This window comes from Ceratotherium simum, chromosome 29 (assembly GCF_057802395.1).
Source record: "Ceratotherium simum simum isolate JZ-2026a chromosome 29, ASM5780239v1, whole genome shotgun sequence".
Classification (NCBI taxonomy): Eukaryota; Metazoa; Chordata; class Mammalia; order Perissodactyla; family Rhinocerotidae; genus Ceratotherium; species Ceratotherium simum.
The window spans coordinates 4,641,599-4,659,426 of NC_141928.1; the positions used below are offsets into that span (position 1 = coordinate 4,641,599).

Genomic DNA, 17,828 nt, shown 5'->3' on the forward strand with positions numbered 1-17,828 from the left:
TTTCTTTTCCTCTTTCCTTTCTTCAGGCAATGTGGCTTTGCAAACATCTGAACAGCAATCTTCTAACCATGGAGAACTTGATAGCAAAAGAATTTTCTTCTCTGGCTGCAGATGCCAGGAGGCATTATCAGACAGTCAAGGTAGGGCTGGCCCTGGGGGCTTGGTGGGGACAGAGGGACAGAGCTCCCAAGGCTCCCCATCCACCTGCTCCGCTCTGCTAGTTTCCATTTCCTTTGGATTAAGTGAGAGAAAATGCTGGGGTAAAATGACGTATAGGCAGTCTGTATGAAGGAGGGAGAGGATTCTTAAATAGGGCGGGTATCCTGGTGGTTTTGAGGTATGGGGTTTGTGGTGAGAAAGGATCATTCATAGAGTGAGGATGCCTTTTTGTACCGATGGAGCAGCCCAGGCTTGCTCCTTTTCCTCTTAGGGTAAACCAGGTACAGTGGGTGCAGGCCGGGCAGGGGTCTCCATTCCCACAGATGATGCACCTGCTGGCCTGTGCCAGGACGTGCAGAGCTGAGCTGGCATTAAAGGGCAGTGGTCCAGCTGTCTCCAGAGTGGAAAGACCTCTCTGTGCACTGCCTCTCAGGGGTGCTTCCTTCCACCACTTGGGGCGCCATGTGGCACAGGGGCCACCGCCCTGGTTCAGTCAGTCTCCATCCACTCTGTCCACCTCTCACACATGGTGGGTAGCATCCCAGGAGGATCGGGTGTTCTGTTTCTAAAATCCCACCAACCCTATATTTGAAAGACGTTTTCTAAAGGGAAATACAGGCCTTGATCATGTTGTTTCTCTTTAATAGAAATAGAAACTTCAGAGTATTTCTTCAAAATCTGTTTTGGAACTTGAGCAGGTATCTCAGTTGGTTCGGGCTGTTACAACAAAATACTGCAGAATGGGTGGCTTAGAAAGAACAGAAATTCATTTCTCACAATTCTGGAGGCTAGAGTCCAAGATCATCGCACCAGCAGATTCTGTGTCTGGTGAGGGCCGTCTTCTCACTGCAACCTCACATGGCAGAGAGGACAGGGAGCTCTCTGGGGCTTCTTTTATAAGGGCACTAATCCCATTCATGAGGCTGTGCTCTCATGACCTAATCACCTCCCAAAGGCCCCACCTCCCAGTACTGTCACCTTGAGGGTTAGGATTTCACCGTATGAATCTGGGGGACATGCACATTCAGACCATGGCAGCAGGGATGTGCCCTTTTGGGCGTTCTTTACCGAGACCCAGGCCTTCTCGTGTTTGTGAGGGAAGACAGCTGAGAACAGGAAGGATCCTGTTTTTGCTGAAGGATCCTGTGTTTGCTGAACACTGTGTGTCGGGCACTTTCCAGGCCTTCCCTCCTTGCCTTGTGATCTCCACGTGCGGTGTGGTCTTCTGACCTACAGAGCCTGTGGAGGTGAAGTGATCGCCCAGGGCAGGATTCAGGCCTATGGGTGCCCTAAGCCCCATCCACTATGGTGCCCCCTTGGCCCTTCCATGGCTTAAAATCCAGAGTTTAAGGGTCCTGCACATGGGGCCAGCCCGGTGGCGCAAGCGGTTAAGTGCGCACGCTCCGCTGCGGTGGCCTGGGGTTCACCGATTCAGATCCCGGGCACGCACTGGCACACCACTTGTCAAGCCATGCTGTGGCAGTGTCCCATATAAAGTAGAGGAAGATGGGCATGGTTGTTAGCCTAGGGCCAGTCTTCCTCAGCAAAAAAAAGAGGAGGATTGGCAGATGTTAGCCCAGGGCTGATCTTCCTCACAAAAAAAAAAAAAAAAAGGGTCCTGCACACACATCAGCTGCTGAGTTTATTGCCAGCCAGCTGTTTTTACTCTTATGCCATGAGACAGAAACGTGTTATATGATGACGTCTTCAAACCAAACTTTTAAACTTGAGTCACTTGCCATGCCAAAGAAAAATTGTTTTTAAACAATGCAGTTTAAAGTCAAACACAGCAGATAAAGACAATTACAAAAAATTTGACAAAAGTGGAGTGTGGTGGTGAAACAGTTATGGGCATGATCGTGGGGTGGGGGTGGGAACTCTGGTGCCCCCCTTCCCCAAGTGAGAGCTTATTTTATGTAATGGATAATCCAGGGCTGCCCCAGGCCTGGCCCTGCCAGTAGGGGTAAGAACCCCAGGTTTCTCACCAGTCTCTGCATAGACTCCCGCTAAGAGCTGTTTGTATCCTTTATTCATCTACATTCATTGGGCAAGGTCTTTACACATGGCCATGTGGCCATTGTTCATCCAAGAATTTGGTAGTGAGTTTTCAGGCCTCATGGGCTGCCAATGAATGGTGGCTGGTGGGACAACTCTCATGGCCAGCCCTTGGATGCAATAGCAGAGATCCACCTGGGCTGGGCAGGGCAAAAAAAGAAATCTGAAGGGGGACACAGTGACTCCTGGGACCTGGATGGAGGCAGCACCCACCTCCTTGGCTCTGTGGCTGAGAATTGGGCAGCCATCCTTGGCCTTTCTGCCTCTTTGAGGTCACTTTATCTTCTGTCTCCATTCTCTTCCATCTTTCTTGGCCACTCATGACCACTACCCCTGTTCCCAGGTTCCCATGTCCTCAATTCAAACCACCCACAGAGGCAGCTCCAAGGCCACATTCTCAGAAAAGGGGATCTGCTCAGGCCAACTGGTCAGGTGTCCCAAGAGCCCGTCAGCTCTGGTGAGGGTTGAGCAAAGAGGGTTCTGCGAGGCCATGGAGCACCGACATGGCTGGGAGGGCCCTGGGAGGGTGAGGGCACTTCTCAGAGGTGAGGGGTGTGAATTAGGCAGACTCCCAACCCCAAGTTTGCCAATTACAACAACTTGGTAGAAGAGGAGGAAAACCTTATTCAGCAAGGTCAGCCACCGCACAGTGAGCTGCTTCTAAACTGCTTCATGTAGAGCCCCCTCTGCCCCCACACTCCTGGGTTAGGGCTCTCAGGGGAGAGTAAGTGATGCCTCCCTGTCCTGCCCTGAAGTCTTGCAGGAGTCGGAGTGTATGATTATAGTTTGGGGGGACATCAACTTTTGGGGTAGGAATATGGTTTTAGTAAGGAAGCAGTTATCTCATTTTTTGCAGAAGATAAGCTTTTTAGGGTGGGGGAGGCAGGCTTATTTCTAGGCTAAAGATGCTTTTATTAGGTTTATAAAATTCAACGGAGAGGAGGGAGTTTAGAGAAATTCCTCCTGGGTTTCATTACACTAATTATCAGCATATTTCAGACCACATCGAAGTGCTTTCAAGGGTGTCTTGTTGGGGTTCCTTGGTTAGGAAGCGCGGGTGGAGGGAAGATGAAAGGCAGGGACGTCAGGACCGATCGAGGAGTAAAAGGTCTTGAAGAGCTGGCATGGTGTGAGTCTGGGCAGCCGTGCGTGGCCTTGCCGCAGTCGGCCGACCGCAGGTGAGGCCTCTCATCGAGTGTTGTCTTTAAATCGTCTGCTGATTGGGAGCCTTTACAGCTCTTTTTGCAAGTAGCGATAATACCTTCAAATACCTAATTTTCTCCTGTTAATCTTGTCTCTGCCCTACACAGAATTCTCTTACGTTGCTGGTGTTAACTAAGACATCTCCATTTTAGGGATTTTCAGATGGTTCCTGAAATACTTCCCAATCACCTACTGTGTGCCCAGCACTGTCCTGCAGTGCCATGGGAGACCCACAGATGAATTCCTTCCTGCCCATGGGAACTAGCAGCCAGTGGGAGAGACCGAGGGTACCATAAAACTGGGCACAAGCCTGGATCTGGGGCCAGGAAGGCTTCATGTAATGGGTGGCTTGGGTGACTAACTGATTTACTCAGTAAGTGTCCTCTGAGCAGCTGCTAAATCCAGGCCCTGGCTCTGGGCTGGGAAGAGGGGTATAGGCTGCAAGATTTAGGGGCTCAATGGCGCCATAACCACAGTCATGGCCTTCCTAAGGGCACCACTGTGACATTGATGACATGGAAGAGCCCGGAATCAGGCAAAGTGCCACAAAACCCACGCGGGCAGGCAGATCCCTGAGGGTGCTGGGGCCTCCAGGTGACTAGCGATTGAAAACAGCTTTTTTGTTTGACTGTTTATAATGAAGTGTTATAAAGATATTCAGAAGCAGTGAGAATAGTATAAGAACGCTCATGGACCCATCACCCAGCTCAACCAGTATCAGAATAATGGCAATCCAGTTTCATGTTGACCCTTCCATCCCCCTGCCCCTGGTCATTTGAAAGCAAACCGATACAACATTTCATTTCATCCATAGATGTTTTAGTCTGTGTCTGCTAAGGGACTGAATATACGATGACCAGACTGTATATAAAAATAGAACTCTGACCCACAACCTGTAGCAACCTGCCCAGGAAACCAACCCATTATCTATAGTAAGCAGCCCAGGAAGCCAGCGAGCTGTAAGTGAGACTTGGAGGAAGTCAGACTGCTGTCTCTAGTTTGATCTGGGAAGCGCAATAGCCCTGTAACAATCAGCCCCAAATGTCCAAGACTTAATTAATAACTTCCAGCTTCCCTAATTTTTGTCTCTACTTCCAACTTATGACCAACCAGAGAAAGCCAAATATGCCCCTCTAACCAAGCACACAGGACGCCCTGCTTCCGGTTGGCCTCCTCCAGCTTCCCCAGACCCACAGCCTCTATCAGGCACACCTGAGCCTTCCCCTTTTCTGCTGGAATGCTTTCCCGCCCTGAGAAAAGAAAACCTTTACTGTTGAAATCCTGGCAGGAAGAATACGTATTTGCAAATTTGAAACTGCCTAGTCCAGAGGCTCTCAGCCTTAGCAGCACATTAGACTCACCTGGGCCCCACCAGACTCATTTAGTCTGAATCCCCCGAAGTAGGGCCAGGCATCAGAATTTAAAAATGCTCCCCAGGGAATTCTAGCTTGGCCAGCTGGGAGCCCACCCTAGACACCACTCTCCCTTTCTTACTGCAGTTACCTCTGCAGCACAACTATTGCTAAATCAAGGTTTCTTTTGAATGCAACTGTTGCCTTAGAGGAGAACAGCCTGTGTTTGTTGAATGAATAAGTGACCCAAGCTTTGAAGGCTTGTCAGACAGGAAGGAGCCAAAGCTGGGTTCTTCCTCACTTCAGTTCTGTTTAATTCCTAACTTCAATTCCGTTTAAAAATTTAAAATCTGATGTAACCCTATGTACCCAAGTGCCCAGCTGTCAGAGTCACCATTTTCTTTAATATGCAAATAAGAACTGTGCCCTCATCCCACCTCTGTCTACACAAAGAAACACAGTTCCCTCCAAGTATTTCTGGGATTGCCCAGCAGCTCCTGCTTCCAGGTCCTCTGGATCATCTCCATCCCTTCACTATCGTCTCCGGCCTTGCTGCTCCCTGTCCTGGAGGCTGTGCTGACACAGAGCATGCAGGAGCCCTCACGCTCCATCCTCCCTGCCAGCCACTCAAGGCAGTGGTGTGGAACAGGCCTTTGTGGCAGTTTGGGGTGGTGGAGGTAATGACAGCCCAGGATGGGGTCAGATAAACCCAAGGACCAGTCTCTGCAGCTCCTCTTAAAGTTCATTGGCCTTTCCCACTCAGAGCCTCTCTTTTGGGCCACCCTACTCTGTGGGCCGGTCGCGTGCCACATGCTGGGGTCTTGCTCTTCCTTCAAAACCATGTCTCCTGTTCTCTCCCTCTCATCTCCTGTCCCCCTTTCCAGTCTCTGCCCTTCAGAACTAGGCGAGTTCCTGCCAGCTAAACCCCCTCTGACAACCCTGAGAAGCAGCAGGAACTTGGAAATGAGAGTTGTCTTTACAAGATTCTCTGATCCATTCTTAAGTGAGCTCAAGTCCAAGTTCGGGGCTGCCCTCCCCCACTAGCAGCCCCCTAGGGAGAAGGGGCAGAGTTGGGCATTCCAGGAGTCTCAACCGTTCCCCTCCCCACTCTGCTCCAGAGGTAGATCAAAATGCCTATGACTCCTGAGTGAGCATCACCCAAAGGTGACACAGGGACATTAGGGGCTCTGAGAGTGGGGCCTGGTGATGGGAACACACCAGCTCCTGTCATCCTGGTGAGGAAGCCCAGGCTTGGAGAAGTTAAGGGAGGCGCCCCAGGAGGCAGAGCCAGGTTTCAACCTCCATACCTGGATGCCTCTGAACAGCAACATCCTTCAGGGGAGGGGCGGCACCTCTGAGGTTAGCAGGTCAGCGGTTCTGCCCGCGCCCCCAGGCGTTTGGAGCTGGAAGGAGAAAGGTCCAAATTGGAGCCAACGCAGCCAATTCTGCCCTTAATGGCAAGGAAGCAGGCTGGGTGTTCGTTGCCACTGAGTAGGGAGATGAGGGGTCAGGGGCCTGCACTGGGCTGAGCCTTCTCTCTGACCCGCAGGGCCTTCACCGGGCTCTGTCAGTTTGTCCCTGATTCTCCTCAGAAAGCCAAGCTTTGGGGGGCTGGGGCGGGAGAGCATGGCGGAGCTCTGGAAGAAGGGAGCCTCCTGATTCCTGCGAAGACAGTTCCGCGGGGCTTCGAGAAGCGGCCCCCTGGAAACCCCCACTGCTGACGTGACACATCAAAGCTGGCATCGAGACAGCCGGAGGCGGGAGCTGCGGGGGGCACCTGGGAGGGGCTGCGCTCAAAGCCACCGGCCTGTACCCCGCTGTGCAGACTGCGGGGGGCACTGTGCCCCAACCAGACCTGTAGCCTTTCAACCCATGTTCTTTGACTGGCTTGCACCCCCTCCCCCCCACGCCCAGTACCTGTTTGAATGCTGCCTCCTGAATGGGTGTTGTCAGGGAAGGACATGACTCCTGGGAAACCGGCTTCAGGAAGGACCCTGGCTCTGCCTGGGGTAGGGAGGGGCCACAGGGGGCCAGAAAAGGATGGAAGCAGTTCGGAGGGGAGGTGCTCCCTGTCCACCCCCTTCCCTCACCAGCCTGGGGAGGTTTCCTCGGATAGCTGGGAGGATGTGGGCACTGGCAGAAAGACACCTTTCCTTTCCAGCAACTTCTCCCATGTAGGGTAGGGCTCTTGGGTGCTTGAGTGTGCGTAAGACATTGGTTCTCCAGGTATGGTCCCCAGACCAGGAGCCTTAGCATCACCTGAAAACTTGTTAGAAATGCAAATTTAAGCCCCACCCAGCCTGGGGAGGCTCAGAGAGCACTGTCTGTAGGCAGCGGCACTTGGTGCTGAGGCTCAGAGGGCTCCTGGAGCCGCTCAAGTGGGAGTGGGGCAGAGCATCTGGGTGGGGGCACAGGATAAGCAAGAGCCTGGAGGTCGGTGCACACGTGTGTTGGGGGGGCGTCAAAGAGGTGGTCAGTGCAGAATGAAGCTCAGGGCAGGTGGTGGGGGCAGTGGAGGCTGAAGGGGGGCAAGGCCACAAGGTGGGCCTGGGCTCAACAGAGCCTTCCGGGCATTAGTCAGGGACCTGGAGAAATTTCGTGTCAACACAGCCAGGTCCTCAGTTCTCAGCTGAGCCTACTGGCCTGCCCATTATGTGTCCTTTGAACTCAATCCACAAGTTCAAGCCTTCATTCTTCATGTCATCTTTCCTTTAGACAGTGCCCAGCATGCAGCTTGTCAGACTGATTCGGGACCGCCTGAGTGAGGAGGACTGCATCAGGCGGGTAAGAGGCCCTGCGTGGAGCCAGCTTGGAGCTCCCAGATAAAGGGGGAGGGGGGACGTGGGTTCACGTTCTAGAGCAGAGATGACCTGCAGAATAGGGTAGAAACAGACAAACTGGAACTCCACGAAGGATGCCACCTTGGATGGAGGGAAAATAACAAGGTGGAGTCTGGGGTCTCCATCGGGGTTCCTATAGGAAAGAGCTGGTCCGCCCCAGGGGGTCACAGGAGAGCCTTTACTGAAAGGGTAGTTGCTGAAGTGTAGGGGAGAAAGGCAACCAGTAAGGGCCAGTGAAGCCGCCTGAGACCAGCAGCACAGGGAGCTGGACACCTCTGGACCTGGAGGGGCAGAGGGAGAATTGGGGAGTACCCCAAGCTGTCCTTCATCCTCTGATCTCCTGCCAGTGCCCGCCTTGGCCAGACCCAATGAAGCCAGAGGGCAGGGGGTCCAGGTCAGCCTTCTGGGGCACCGAAGGGGGTTGTGATGTTGTGATTTATAATAAGAAATGTGTATTTGGTCTTCTTCCTGTTCTTGGCACAGAGCTAACTAAAACCCTGGGAATTTGCTAAGTGAGGAGAGCGGTAAATGTGCCTTTTGTTATGTTAACGAGGTGACTTTTGGAAGCACCTAAGGATGGGGGCTGGTTTCCAGGGGAACCAACCCTGTGATTGGAGGGTTGGGACTCTCAGTCACACCCTCTGACCTCTGGGGAGGGGTGAGGAGCTGGAGGTTGAATCAATCACCAATGGCCAATGATTTAATCAATCGTGCCTGTGTAATGAAGCCTCCCTAAAAACCCAAAGGGATGGAGTTTGAGAGCTTCCGAGTTGGTGAACACGTGGAGGTGCTGGGAGAGTGGTGCTCCTGGAGAGGGCATGGAAGGTCTGCGCCTTTCCCCATACCTCGCCCTGTGCATCTCTTCCATTTGGCTGCTCTTGAATTATATCCTCTATAATAAACCAGTAATCTAGTAAGTAAAATGTTTCTCTGAGTTCTGTGAGCCACTCCAGCAAATTAATTGAACTAGAGGATGAGTCCTGGGAATCTCTGATTTATAGCCAGTGGGTCCAAAGTATAGGTGACAACCTGGACTTGCTACTGGCATCTGAAGTGGGCGTGGGGAATGGCGGGCCAGTCTTGTGGGACTGAGCCCTTAACCTGTGGAATCTGATGCTGTCTCCTGGCAGATAGCGTCAGAATTGAGTTGAAACGTAGGACATCCAACTGGGGTCCTAGAATTGCTTGTTGGTGGTGTGGGAACCGTCTCCCCAAACACACACGCCAGCTCCACACATTGGAATTGGGGACCTAACCCGAAAAGAGGGGTGGAGAGGGTGGGGGATCTGAAGCACTGAGTCCTCAGATCCTCACAGGAACCCTATTCAGTCAGCACCATTACTTCCCCATTTTCCAGATCTTCTCCCAGTCTGCAGCTGTCTTGTTGTTCTCATATCAGTGTCTTTCACGGAGCAAATGTTTTTGATTGTAATGAAGTCCAATTTATCAATTATTTGAACATTTTTTAGTATTCCATTTTAATTTATCTCTTGTGTGTTTTTTTTTATAATTTTATTTATTTATTTATTTTCCCCCAAAGCCCCAGTAGATAGTTGTATGTCATAGTTGCACATCCTTCTAGTTGCTGTATGTGGGACGCGACCTCAGCATGGCCGGAGAAGCGGTGCGTCGGTGCGTGCCCGGGATCCGAACCCGGGCCACCAGCAGTGGAGCACGTGCGCTTAACCGCTAAGCCATGGGGCCAGCCCTCTCTTGTGTTTTTTGCTATATCTCTTTGTATAGTTTTTTTAGTGGATGATCTAGTAATTATAATATACAGACTTACCTTTTCACAGTCTATTTAGAGTCAGTATTTTACCATTTCAAACAGAATATGCAATATAGCCCCTTTACTCTCCTCTGTGTTGTAGCTGTCGTATGTATTATTACATCTGTGTACATTGCAGTCCCATCAGGCAATGTTAAACTTTTTGCTTTCAGTCATCAAACATATTTTAAAGAACTCAGAGGAGAAGAGTCTATTATGTTTGTCCAGGTATTAGCATTTCTGTTGCTCTTCCTTCGTTCTTCATATTCCAAGTGTCCCTTTCTGTCTGAAAAACTTCTTTTAGCAATTCTTTTAGAGGAGGTCTGCTGGCACTGAATTCTCTTGATTTTCCTTCATCTGAGAATGTCTTTATTTTGCCTTCATTCCTGAAGGATATCTGTTTCTGGACTTAGAATTCTAGATGGACAGTTTTTTCTTTCAGCACTTTATAAATGTTCCACTGACTTTTAACCTGTGGTTTCTGTTGAAAAAGCCACAGTCATTCAAAGTCTTATGAGTAATGCATCATTTCTCTTGCTGCTTTCAAGATTGGTTTCTTTGTTTGGAATTTTCAGCAGTTTAGTTATGATATGTCTGGGCATGAATTTCTTTGGATTTATTCTTTTTGGGGTTTGCTGAATTCCTTGAATTTATAAGTTTATGTTTACCTCCAAACTTGGGACGTTTTCAGCCATTACTTTCACATAATTTTCCACATCATTCTCTTTCTCCTCTCGAGACTCCAATGCCGTGAACGTCAGACCTTTAGGTATTCTCCCACGGGTCCCTGGAGCTCTACTCTTTTTTTTCCCCTGTCTTTTTTTCTCTCTGTTGATAAGATTTGATGATTTGTATTGAACAATCTTCAGGCTCATTGAATCTTTCCTCTCTCATCTCCAGTCCACTATTGAGCCCATCCAGTGAATTTGTATGTTGATTATTGTATTTTTTAGTTCTAAAAATTCTATTTGGTTCTTCTGTCTTCTCTTTCTTTGCTGAGACTTTCCATTTGTCCATGCATTTATTTGTTTAAGATTTGTTGTTGTGTTTTTTTTTTTTAATTTTATTTATTTATTTTTTTCCCCCCAAAGCCCCAGTAGATAGTTGTATGTCATAGCTGCACATCCCTCCAGTTGCCATATGCAGGACGCGGCCTCAGCATGGCCAAAGAAGTGGTGCGTCGGTGCGCGCCCGGGATCCGAACCCGGGCCACCAGCAGTGGAGCGCGCGCACTTAACCGCTAAGCTACGGGGCCGGCCCCGTTGTTGTTTTTTAATAATAGCTGCTTCAGAGTCTTGGGTAATTCTAACATCTGAGCTGAGGTTTTCCTGGTTCTTGCTGTGCTAAGTAATTTTGTTTCTGGACATTTTTCATATTGCTGTGCGACTCTGGGTCTTATTTGAATCCTATGGCAAATGTTGATCTTTTTGACTTAGCAGGCCATCGATGCAGCTGTGCTCAGGCCGCGAATTCCAGCCACCTTCTCTGGGTTGTGGTGTTGGCGTCAGTTCTGCTTTCAAGTCTTGGCAGTGCTGTGCAGTGCTCTGCAGCTCTGTGCTGTGTGTATGCCGCTCAGTGGGGCCTGGGCAGTGGTCTGCGCTATAGTTGGTGTCTCAGTGTCTTTGGAATGTGGTTTAAGGTCAGACCCATGCATGCACAGCTTGAGGGGGCACCCATGAGTCCATGCACAACTTTATTTGGCTGCTTTCCTGAGCTCTCCCTCTGCCATCTTCATGGTGACTTCTGGTTCCCTGGTGTTCTTTTTGGTCTTCTAGCCAGACAGCTGGGACTTGATTTACCCTGCTCTGCCACAGGCTTCCTGTGACTACACTTGTGACCAGGGCCAAGTGGTGGGAGGACAGTGAAAGGAAACATTTATGGGGTTTTGCTCCATTCTCTAGAGACTGGAGGGGAAGGGTCCCCTGCTCCCTCAGGGTTTCAGGCACCTGCAGGCTCCCTTTGTCACTGCTACTGCTGCAAGATTGCCTGGGGGCTGGAGTGCAAGCAAACAGGGAAAAGAGAAAAAACACTCGGAGATTTCCCCCACTCTCTGAGCGTTAGGAGTCCCCTTTCCCACTGCTCAAGCCAGAAGTAGAGGGCTCCTCCTGGCCCTCTCTCTGTCCCTACCTGTTGCCCATCTCAGGTTTCAGGCTGCCTGAGGACCAGGCTAGGAAATACTTGTTTGATGATATTTTGAATTCTGCTCTTCTTCCCTAATTCACTTACTACTGTATCCTTTTCTGAGTCCTCAAATAGCTGCCCCATGCATTCTGTCCGTGTGTTCTAGCTGCTTTCAGGGGGAGTGACAGGCTGGGGTGTGCGTACCCCATCTTGCCCAGAACCAGAACTTGTGTGCTTTTTTTCTTAACGTACAGATATGTGCACGTGTGCTCTCACACACACACACTCTTGCTTAAAAATTAATTGAGAGGCCCAAATCGGGGAAGATAACTGTACATCTTTCCAGTGCAGTGTTGAACAAATAGCAGTTCTCATAGGCTTGCTCGGCATGGTCCTCAGCCACGTGAGTCTAACTCACCAGAGGGCCACAGACGAGCTTCACTCTGGGTTTCAGAATCTTTTTTTTTTTTTTTAAAGATTTTTTTAATTTATTTATTTTTCCCCCAAAGCCCCAGTAGATAGTTGTATGTCGTAGTTGCACATCCATTCTAGTAGCTGTATGTGGGACGCGGCCTCAGCATGGCCGGAGAAGCGGTGTGTCGGTGCTCGCCCGGGATCTGAACCCAGGCCGCCAGCAGCGAAGCGCGCGCACTTAACCGCTAAGCCACGGGGCCGGCCCTGGGTTTCAGAATCTGATTTGAACAGCGTGTTTTCCTCTGACCTCAAATTGTTCACAGTGAGCTGATGGTCTCCCACTGCCCGGGCACAGGCAAGGGCCCAAAGCTGAGAGGCCATTCTGAATCCGGAGTAAATAAGCTATTTCTCTGAAGGCCAGATAGTAAATATTTTACGTTTTGCAGACTATACAGTCTCTGTTGCAACTACTCAAGTCTGATGTAATGTGAAAGCTGCCGTACGTGATACGGAAAGGAAAGGGCATGGGTTATCCCAGTAAAACTTTATTTACACACACAGGCAGCAGGTTGGCTTTGGCCCCGGGGCTCCAGTTTGCCGACTCCTGTTCTAAATGATACTTTCACATGATCATAAAAACACTCTGCCCTTTCTCTTCAGTTCTAAATAAAAAGCAAACTTCCACCTTCCAGGAATGTTAGAGAAAAGACCACTTAACCATAATCTTTCATTTTAATCAAGTTCCCTCTTTCTCACCCCGCTCCCAAGTCCACCTGGCTCAATTCACCCACTCTAGTCAAGTGCCCCCTGCAGGCACTGCATTGCCCTTGCTGCTGGGACCGTTCTCCCTGCATCCACGCACCCTCCTCCTCAATCCCCTGCAAGCAACGTGGTCCCATGGGCCTCGGGCTCACCATCTGCAGTTGGAGACAGAGCCTCACATGACCAAAGCAAGGCAGGCTGTGAGAAGGGTTGTGATGGGGCCACAGTGTGAAGGAAAATCAGGCCCAGAGGGTTCAGTTGTTACAGAAGCCTCTAGAGATGGGGATGGAGTGGTGTGCAGAGGGAACGCAGGCAGAACGAGGCAGGGATTGGGAATACAGCCCCTCCTCGATACTCTTAGTTCAACCAACCTCAGATCAACTCTTCTTAAAACTGACCCATAAATCAGTCACTGTCTTATCTAGGAAATGCCAAAACAATCATTTCTCAAGGAATAAAGGGGAGGGGAAAAGGTCCTCAGTCACTGGAAACGGGCTGGCACTTTCCTGTACAAAATGTTCTAAGCCTTAATCCATAATTGATTACGAGTTTGCCAAGTCGAATTAAACTCTTGCACTGCCGATCAGCAGACGGGAGGCATTTGGGTCTGCTTCTCCTCTCTTTGCTCTGTAGAGCTAAGCTGTTCCTCCTTTTCACCAGCAGTGCTCACCCTGTTTGGCCAAATATTGAGGGGTGCTACTCCTTTGGTATGAGTGTACCCAAATCACTCAGACTGGAACCCCTCAGCGGGCTGGGGGCTGTATTTAAAAGCACAACTGGATAAAGCCTTGCACATCAGGCGAATGCAATATGCCAAGAGCTCTTGGAACCAGGACTATGAGCGTGATTAGCTGTGGCTCTGAACACATGGGAGAGGAGTAATTCTTTAGTTCCTGTCCCAGGAATCACACTTGCCCTGAGGAAAGTGGGCGACTCATGAGCCGAGGTCACACCCCTGCCAACCAGAAGTCCCAGCAGAGATGGCTCCATGGTCTGTCACGGTGTCAGCAAAGGCAGCTAGGGCTTTCCCATGCCTAGTTCAGATTTCCTTTTAAGACACTTAGGACCCCCAACCACCCTGTGATCCAGGAGCTTCATCAGGAACTGCTGTGTCCCAGTGGTTCTGCTTGCAGGCCCTCCCTCACGGTCAAGAATGTTCACTTTGACAGGCTGCTTTGGTGCAGCAGAGGTCTGGAGCCTGAGCCCAGCTGACCACTGGAACGCAAGAGGCCCTGGGGCCTGGCAAGCAGTAGAGCAAGCCCAGCTTCTCTGCTCAGACCCTCCACCTGGCCCAGAGAAAAGCCAGTGCCTCAGACCAGGCACCATGCCCAGCTCCTTACCCATCCTCACATGACCCTGCCAGGACAGTGTTATTATTATTGTGCCCATTTTACAGATGCAGGACCTGAGGTACACTCAAAGCCACACAGCTGGAGCAGCAGGGCTGGCATGAGGACCCAGGCTGGTGAAGTGCAGGAGCACGGGGCAGGCACTTGACTCCTGGCCACAGGGCCCTGCTGTGCAGCCCCGGCAGAGAGCTCCAAGACCGGGCAATGGCTGTGTGCTCTCTGTGGGGCCCAGAGGTCTGCTGGCTCCCTCCGTCACTGTGCTTACCAAATGCCTTGCCAGGATTTGTTGCCCCACCAGCCAGAGTTTCCTAAAGGCGATTGTTTGTTTATTTGTTTATTCTCTTATGCAACAAAGGCCACGGCAGTGAGCAAAAGAGTTAAACGCTGTGCTCTCAAGGAACACAGATTCTAACCGCGGGGAGACAGGCAGTAAACCAAATAAATAAGTAAAACATGCAGTCATGGTGCTAGCTAGAGATGGGTGCTTGGGAAATACAGCAGAAAGCGGTCCTGGCGTGGGGCCTGGCAGATATGCCAGCAAAGAGGATGTATCTACAAGGAGGGAAGGGTGCCTCTGCGGGCCCCTGTCTCCGGTCCACACCCCAGAGCTGGGTGGAAGGCTGAGGGTGTGATGGAGGCAGGCAGGGAGGAAATAAAGGAAGGGAGGAACCCACTGTCATATTATTGGTGAACCTCAACCAACTGGCATGGAAGCCAGAGCATCTGGACTGCTGAGCGACCCCCAAAGACGCCATCCTTCACAATCTTGAAATTTGTGAAACAAGCTTATTTTTTGTAACTTATTTTTATAAGTTACTGCATCCCAAGTGAAATATTTCTATGTAAGTGTTCAACCTGGAATTCAGAGGTGTAGACTGGTGGGGTTGGGGTGTGGGGTGCGTTCCACAGTGAGATGCCCCCCGGGAACTCATGCCTGACACAGGAGCCAGCTGGCCTGGGCTGGTTTGTGCATATGATTTAAAAAAGAACCTCCATAACTCACTGAGTCATGGTTTCTAGGGAGAATATGGTGGTTCTCTCTGTGATTTCAACTAGACATCCAAAACTTGCCCTCAGTGATCAAAAATAGTCTCTCAAATGCGTATTCAGCTTCTATAAAGTTTCTTGAGCTTATCTAAAAGCTTTATCTGCCCAGCCTCTCTGCACAGTGTACCTGCAGTGTGGGCTAAGTGTGAGACCAGGTGTCCCAAGTCCTTGTCGACAGCTGCCACCACCATCAGAATGGTAATAACATTAATAAGAGTGTTATTAATGAATTATAAGTGATATTATTATTAGTTACATTGTACTATATGACTATATTGTGCATTATAATTAATACTATTGGCTGAATTAATACTATTTTTATTAATATTGATAATGGTGTTAATTATCATTATTATTACTGTTTTGATGATGGTGGTAGGTGTTGTCTGGATTCCAGAGACTTGGAACGCTGGGTCTGCCACTTTGGCCACTACACTACATTGAAGGTGCACTATGCCAAGAAGTAGTGATTATTATTCCGTTGATGGTGACCATGGATGGGGTGTTGAGGGCTGAGTGCCGCGTGCATGATCTCGTTTCGTCTTTACAACAGCCCACGGAGGCGGACTGTCCTCACCCCTGTTTTAGGGATGCAGACCCTAAGACTTGCAGAGTCTTCCTCAAGGCCCCACAGTCAGACCCAGGGCTGAGAGGCAAACACGGAGTCGTGTGTTTGCCCCTCTGTTCCCGTCCCACCAACGTGTGGCTGTGTCCCCTCACAAGTGCTTCATTTCCTGAGGCCTCCATTTCTCCATCTGTAAAATGACGGGCTTGGGCTTGAGCACTGAAGCCCCTTCCAGCCTTACATTCGTATTCTGAGCAGGTCCAAGCCATCGTTACCTGCAGAGCAAAGAAATATCTCCTTTAATTTCTTTTAAAATTTGTTCTGAGCTTCAAGGGGCATCCAGTACCTTTTTCATCTCTTCCCAGTGGAGACAGGATTTCAAGAGTAAGAGGTGAGGCTCTTAATTATATGCTTTGGTTATTCAGAAAGAAAACAAACCCTCATCCAAAATAAACAGGCTTTCTTGCTTTTAGGGAGAAAAATGACACATATGCATATTCATTTATATGGTAATTATTATTATTTCACTACACAGGGACTGGAATTGGTAATTTAGAGCACAAAAGGAAGCAGGGAATAGTGTTCAGGGAAAAAGAATGCAATCACAGCCCGTCAGGATTCTGTAGTTAATGTTGGGGTTTTTCCTTTTCTTTTTTTTTTTTTTTTTTTGGTCTAATGCAATCTCTTTGAAGAATTTCCTTGAAGTGACCATCAACTGCATTAGAGAAAGAGACATTAGCACTCTGTATTGGAACTATCAAAAGGAGGTGGGCTCTACCTGTTGGGGACCCACTGGCCTTTCTTAGGGACAGTCAGGTTCTTGAAGTCTGAGAGTTCTCCTGTTCACATCTATAGGGCAAAGGGAGGCTAAGAAATAAGGCAGCGAGTTCAGGGAACTTGAGTGGAAAGGCTCCGTACCAGAGATTCCAAGTCTTACCTTCCCCATAGTCACCTTTGTTCTCCAGTTCTCTGGGTTACTAAGAATCCCTTTCCTTTCTTTGGCACCTAATCCATCTCCCTGCAGCTCCCCTAGTTTCTTCCTAATCCTTTCTTCATATTGCCGTTGGAGGGATCACTTTATAAAAAAGAATGAATTTATTTCTTGACTGCAATACATTTATATAGCTCAAAAGTCAAAAGGTACCCAAGTTCCCCTCCCACTCCTGTCCCCCAGCCACCCAGTTTCCTTCCCTGGAGGCAACTGATTTAACACTCTTGAAAGAACATCCTTTCATAGAGAAGCATTTGTCTTTTTAAAACACCTTACTGTGTCCCTCCACTGATTCCCATCCATCTTGGCATGCATCCCTAAAGCCCTGTGAGGCCTGGGCCTGCCTGCAGCCCAGCTTCATCCCTCTGCATTATATAGATTATCTAAGACTTTGCCTTAGCAGACCAGAGAGAAAGATGCTCCTTACTGGCTGATGAAGTAGACTGCCACGTTGGAGAAGCCCTCATGGGCAGCCTGTAGGACCTGAGGGCAGCTTTCAGTCAGCAAGAAACCAGAGCCCTCAGTCTTACAGCAGCATGGAAGTGAATTCTGTCAACAACTTGAGTGAGCTTGGAAGCAGTTCTTCCACAGTCAAGCCTCCAGATGAGAATGCAGCCCAGCTGACACCTTGCTTGCTGTCCTGTGAGAACCCTGAGCAGAGAACCCAGCCAAGCAGTGCTCAGACTTCTGGCCATAGGAACTGAGATAATAAATGTGTTGTTTTAAGCCACTAAGAACATGACAATTTGTTATGCAGCAATAGAAAACTAATACACACGTGCTCCTTTCACTGCCAGAGACACCCCCACGCTGTAGGTGGGCAGCTGCTTCTCATTCCTTAGTCTTAGGTTAAAGTCACTTCCTCAAGCAGGCCCCCCTGACCTCGCCCAGCCCCAGGTGAGGCTGGGTTTCCTGCTACATGAGTTCACAGCATCCTGCTCTTCTCCTCTGCTCTTCCACAGCTGTAATTAGGAATGTGAGTTCTGGGAGGGCCCCATCTGTCCTATTCACTGCAGAATCCCCCAGCGTCTCACTTGGTACCTGGCACAGACTCCAAGCTTGGGAAATATTTTTTTTTTTTTTTTTTAAAGATTTTATTTATTTATTTTTCCCCCCAAAGCCCCAGTAGATAGCCGTATGTCATAGCTGCACATCCTTCCAGTTGCTGTATGTGGGACTCGGCCTCAGGATGGACGGAGAAG

At 49.6% G+C, this 17,828-nt stretch overlaps 1 protein-coding gene across 6 annotated transcripts in view; it reads left to right on the forward strand.

Annotated features, from left to right (window-relative positions):
* AK8 (adenylate kinase 8) overlaps positions 1 to 17,828 on the forward strand; it is a 130,459-nt gene that overhangs the window by 11,690 nt on the left and 100,941 nt on the right. For 5 of the 6 annotated variants that reach the window (XM_004423607.3, XM_087418868.1, XM_087418867.1 and 2 more), the window contains 2 exons: positions 27 to 140; positions 7,485 to 7,553. In XM_004423607.3, coding sequence (XP_004423664.2) covers positions 27 to 140; positions 7,485 to 7,553 — 183 coding nt within the window. Of the gene's footprint in view, positions 1 to 26; positions 141 to 6,854; positions 6,996 to 7,484; positions 7,554 to 17,828 lie in introns of those variants that run through there. The other variant, XM_087418871.1, reaches the window with a different exon arrangement.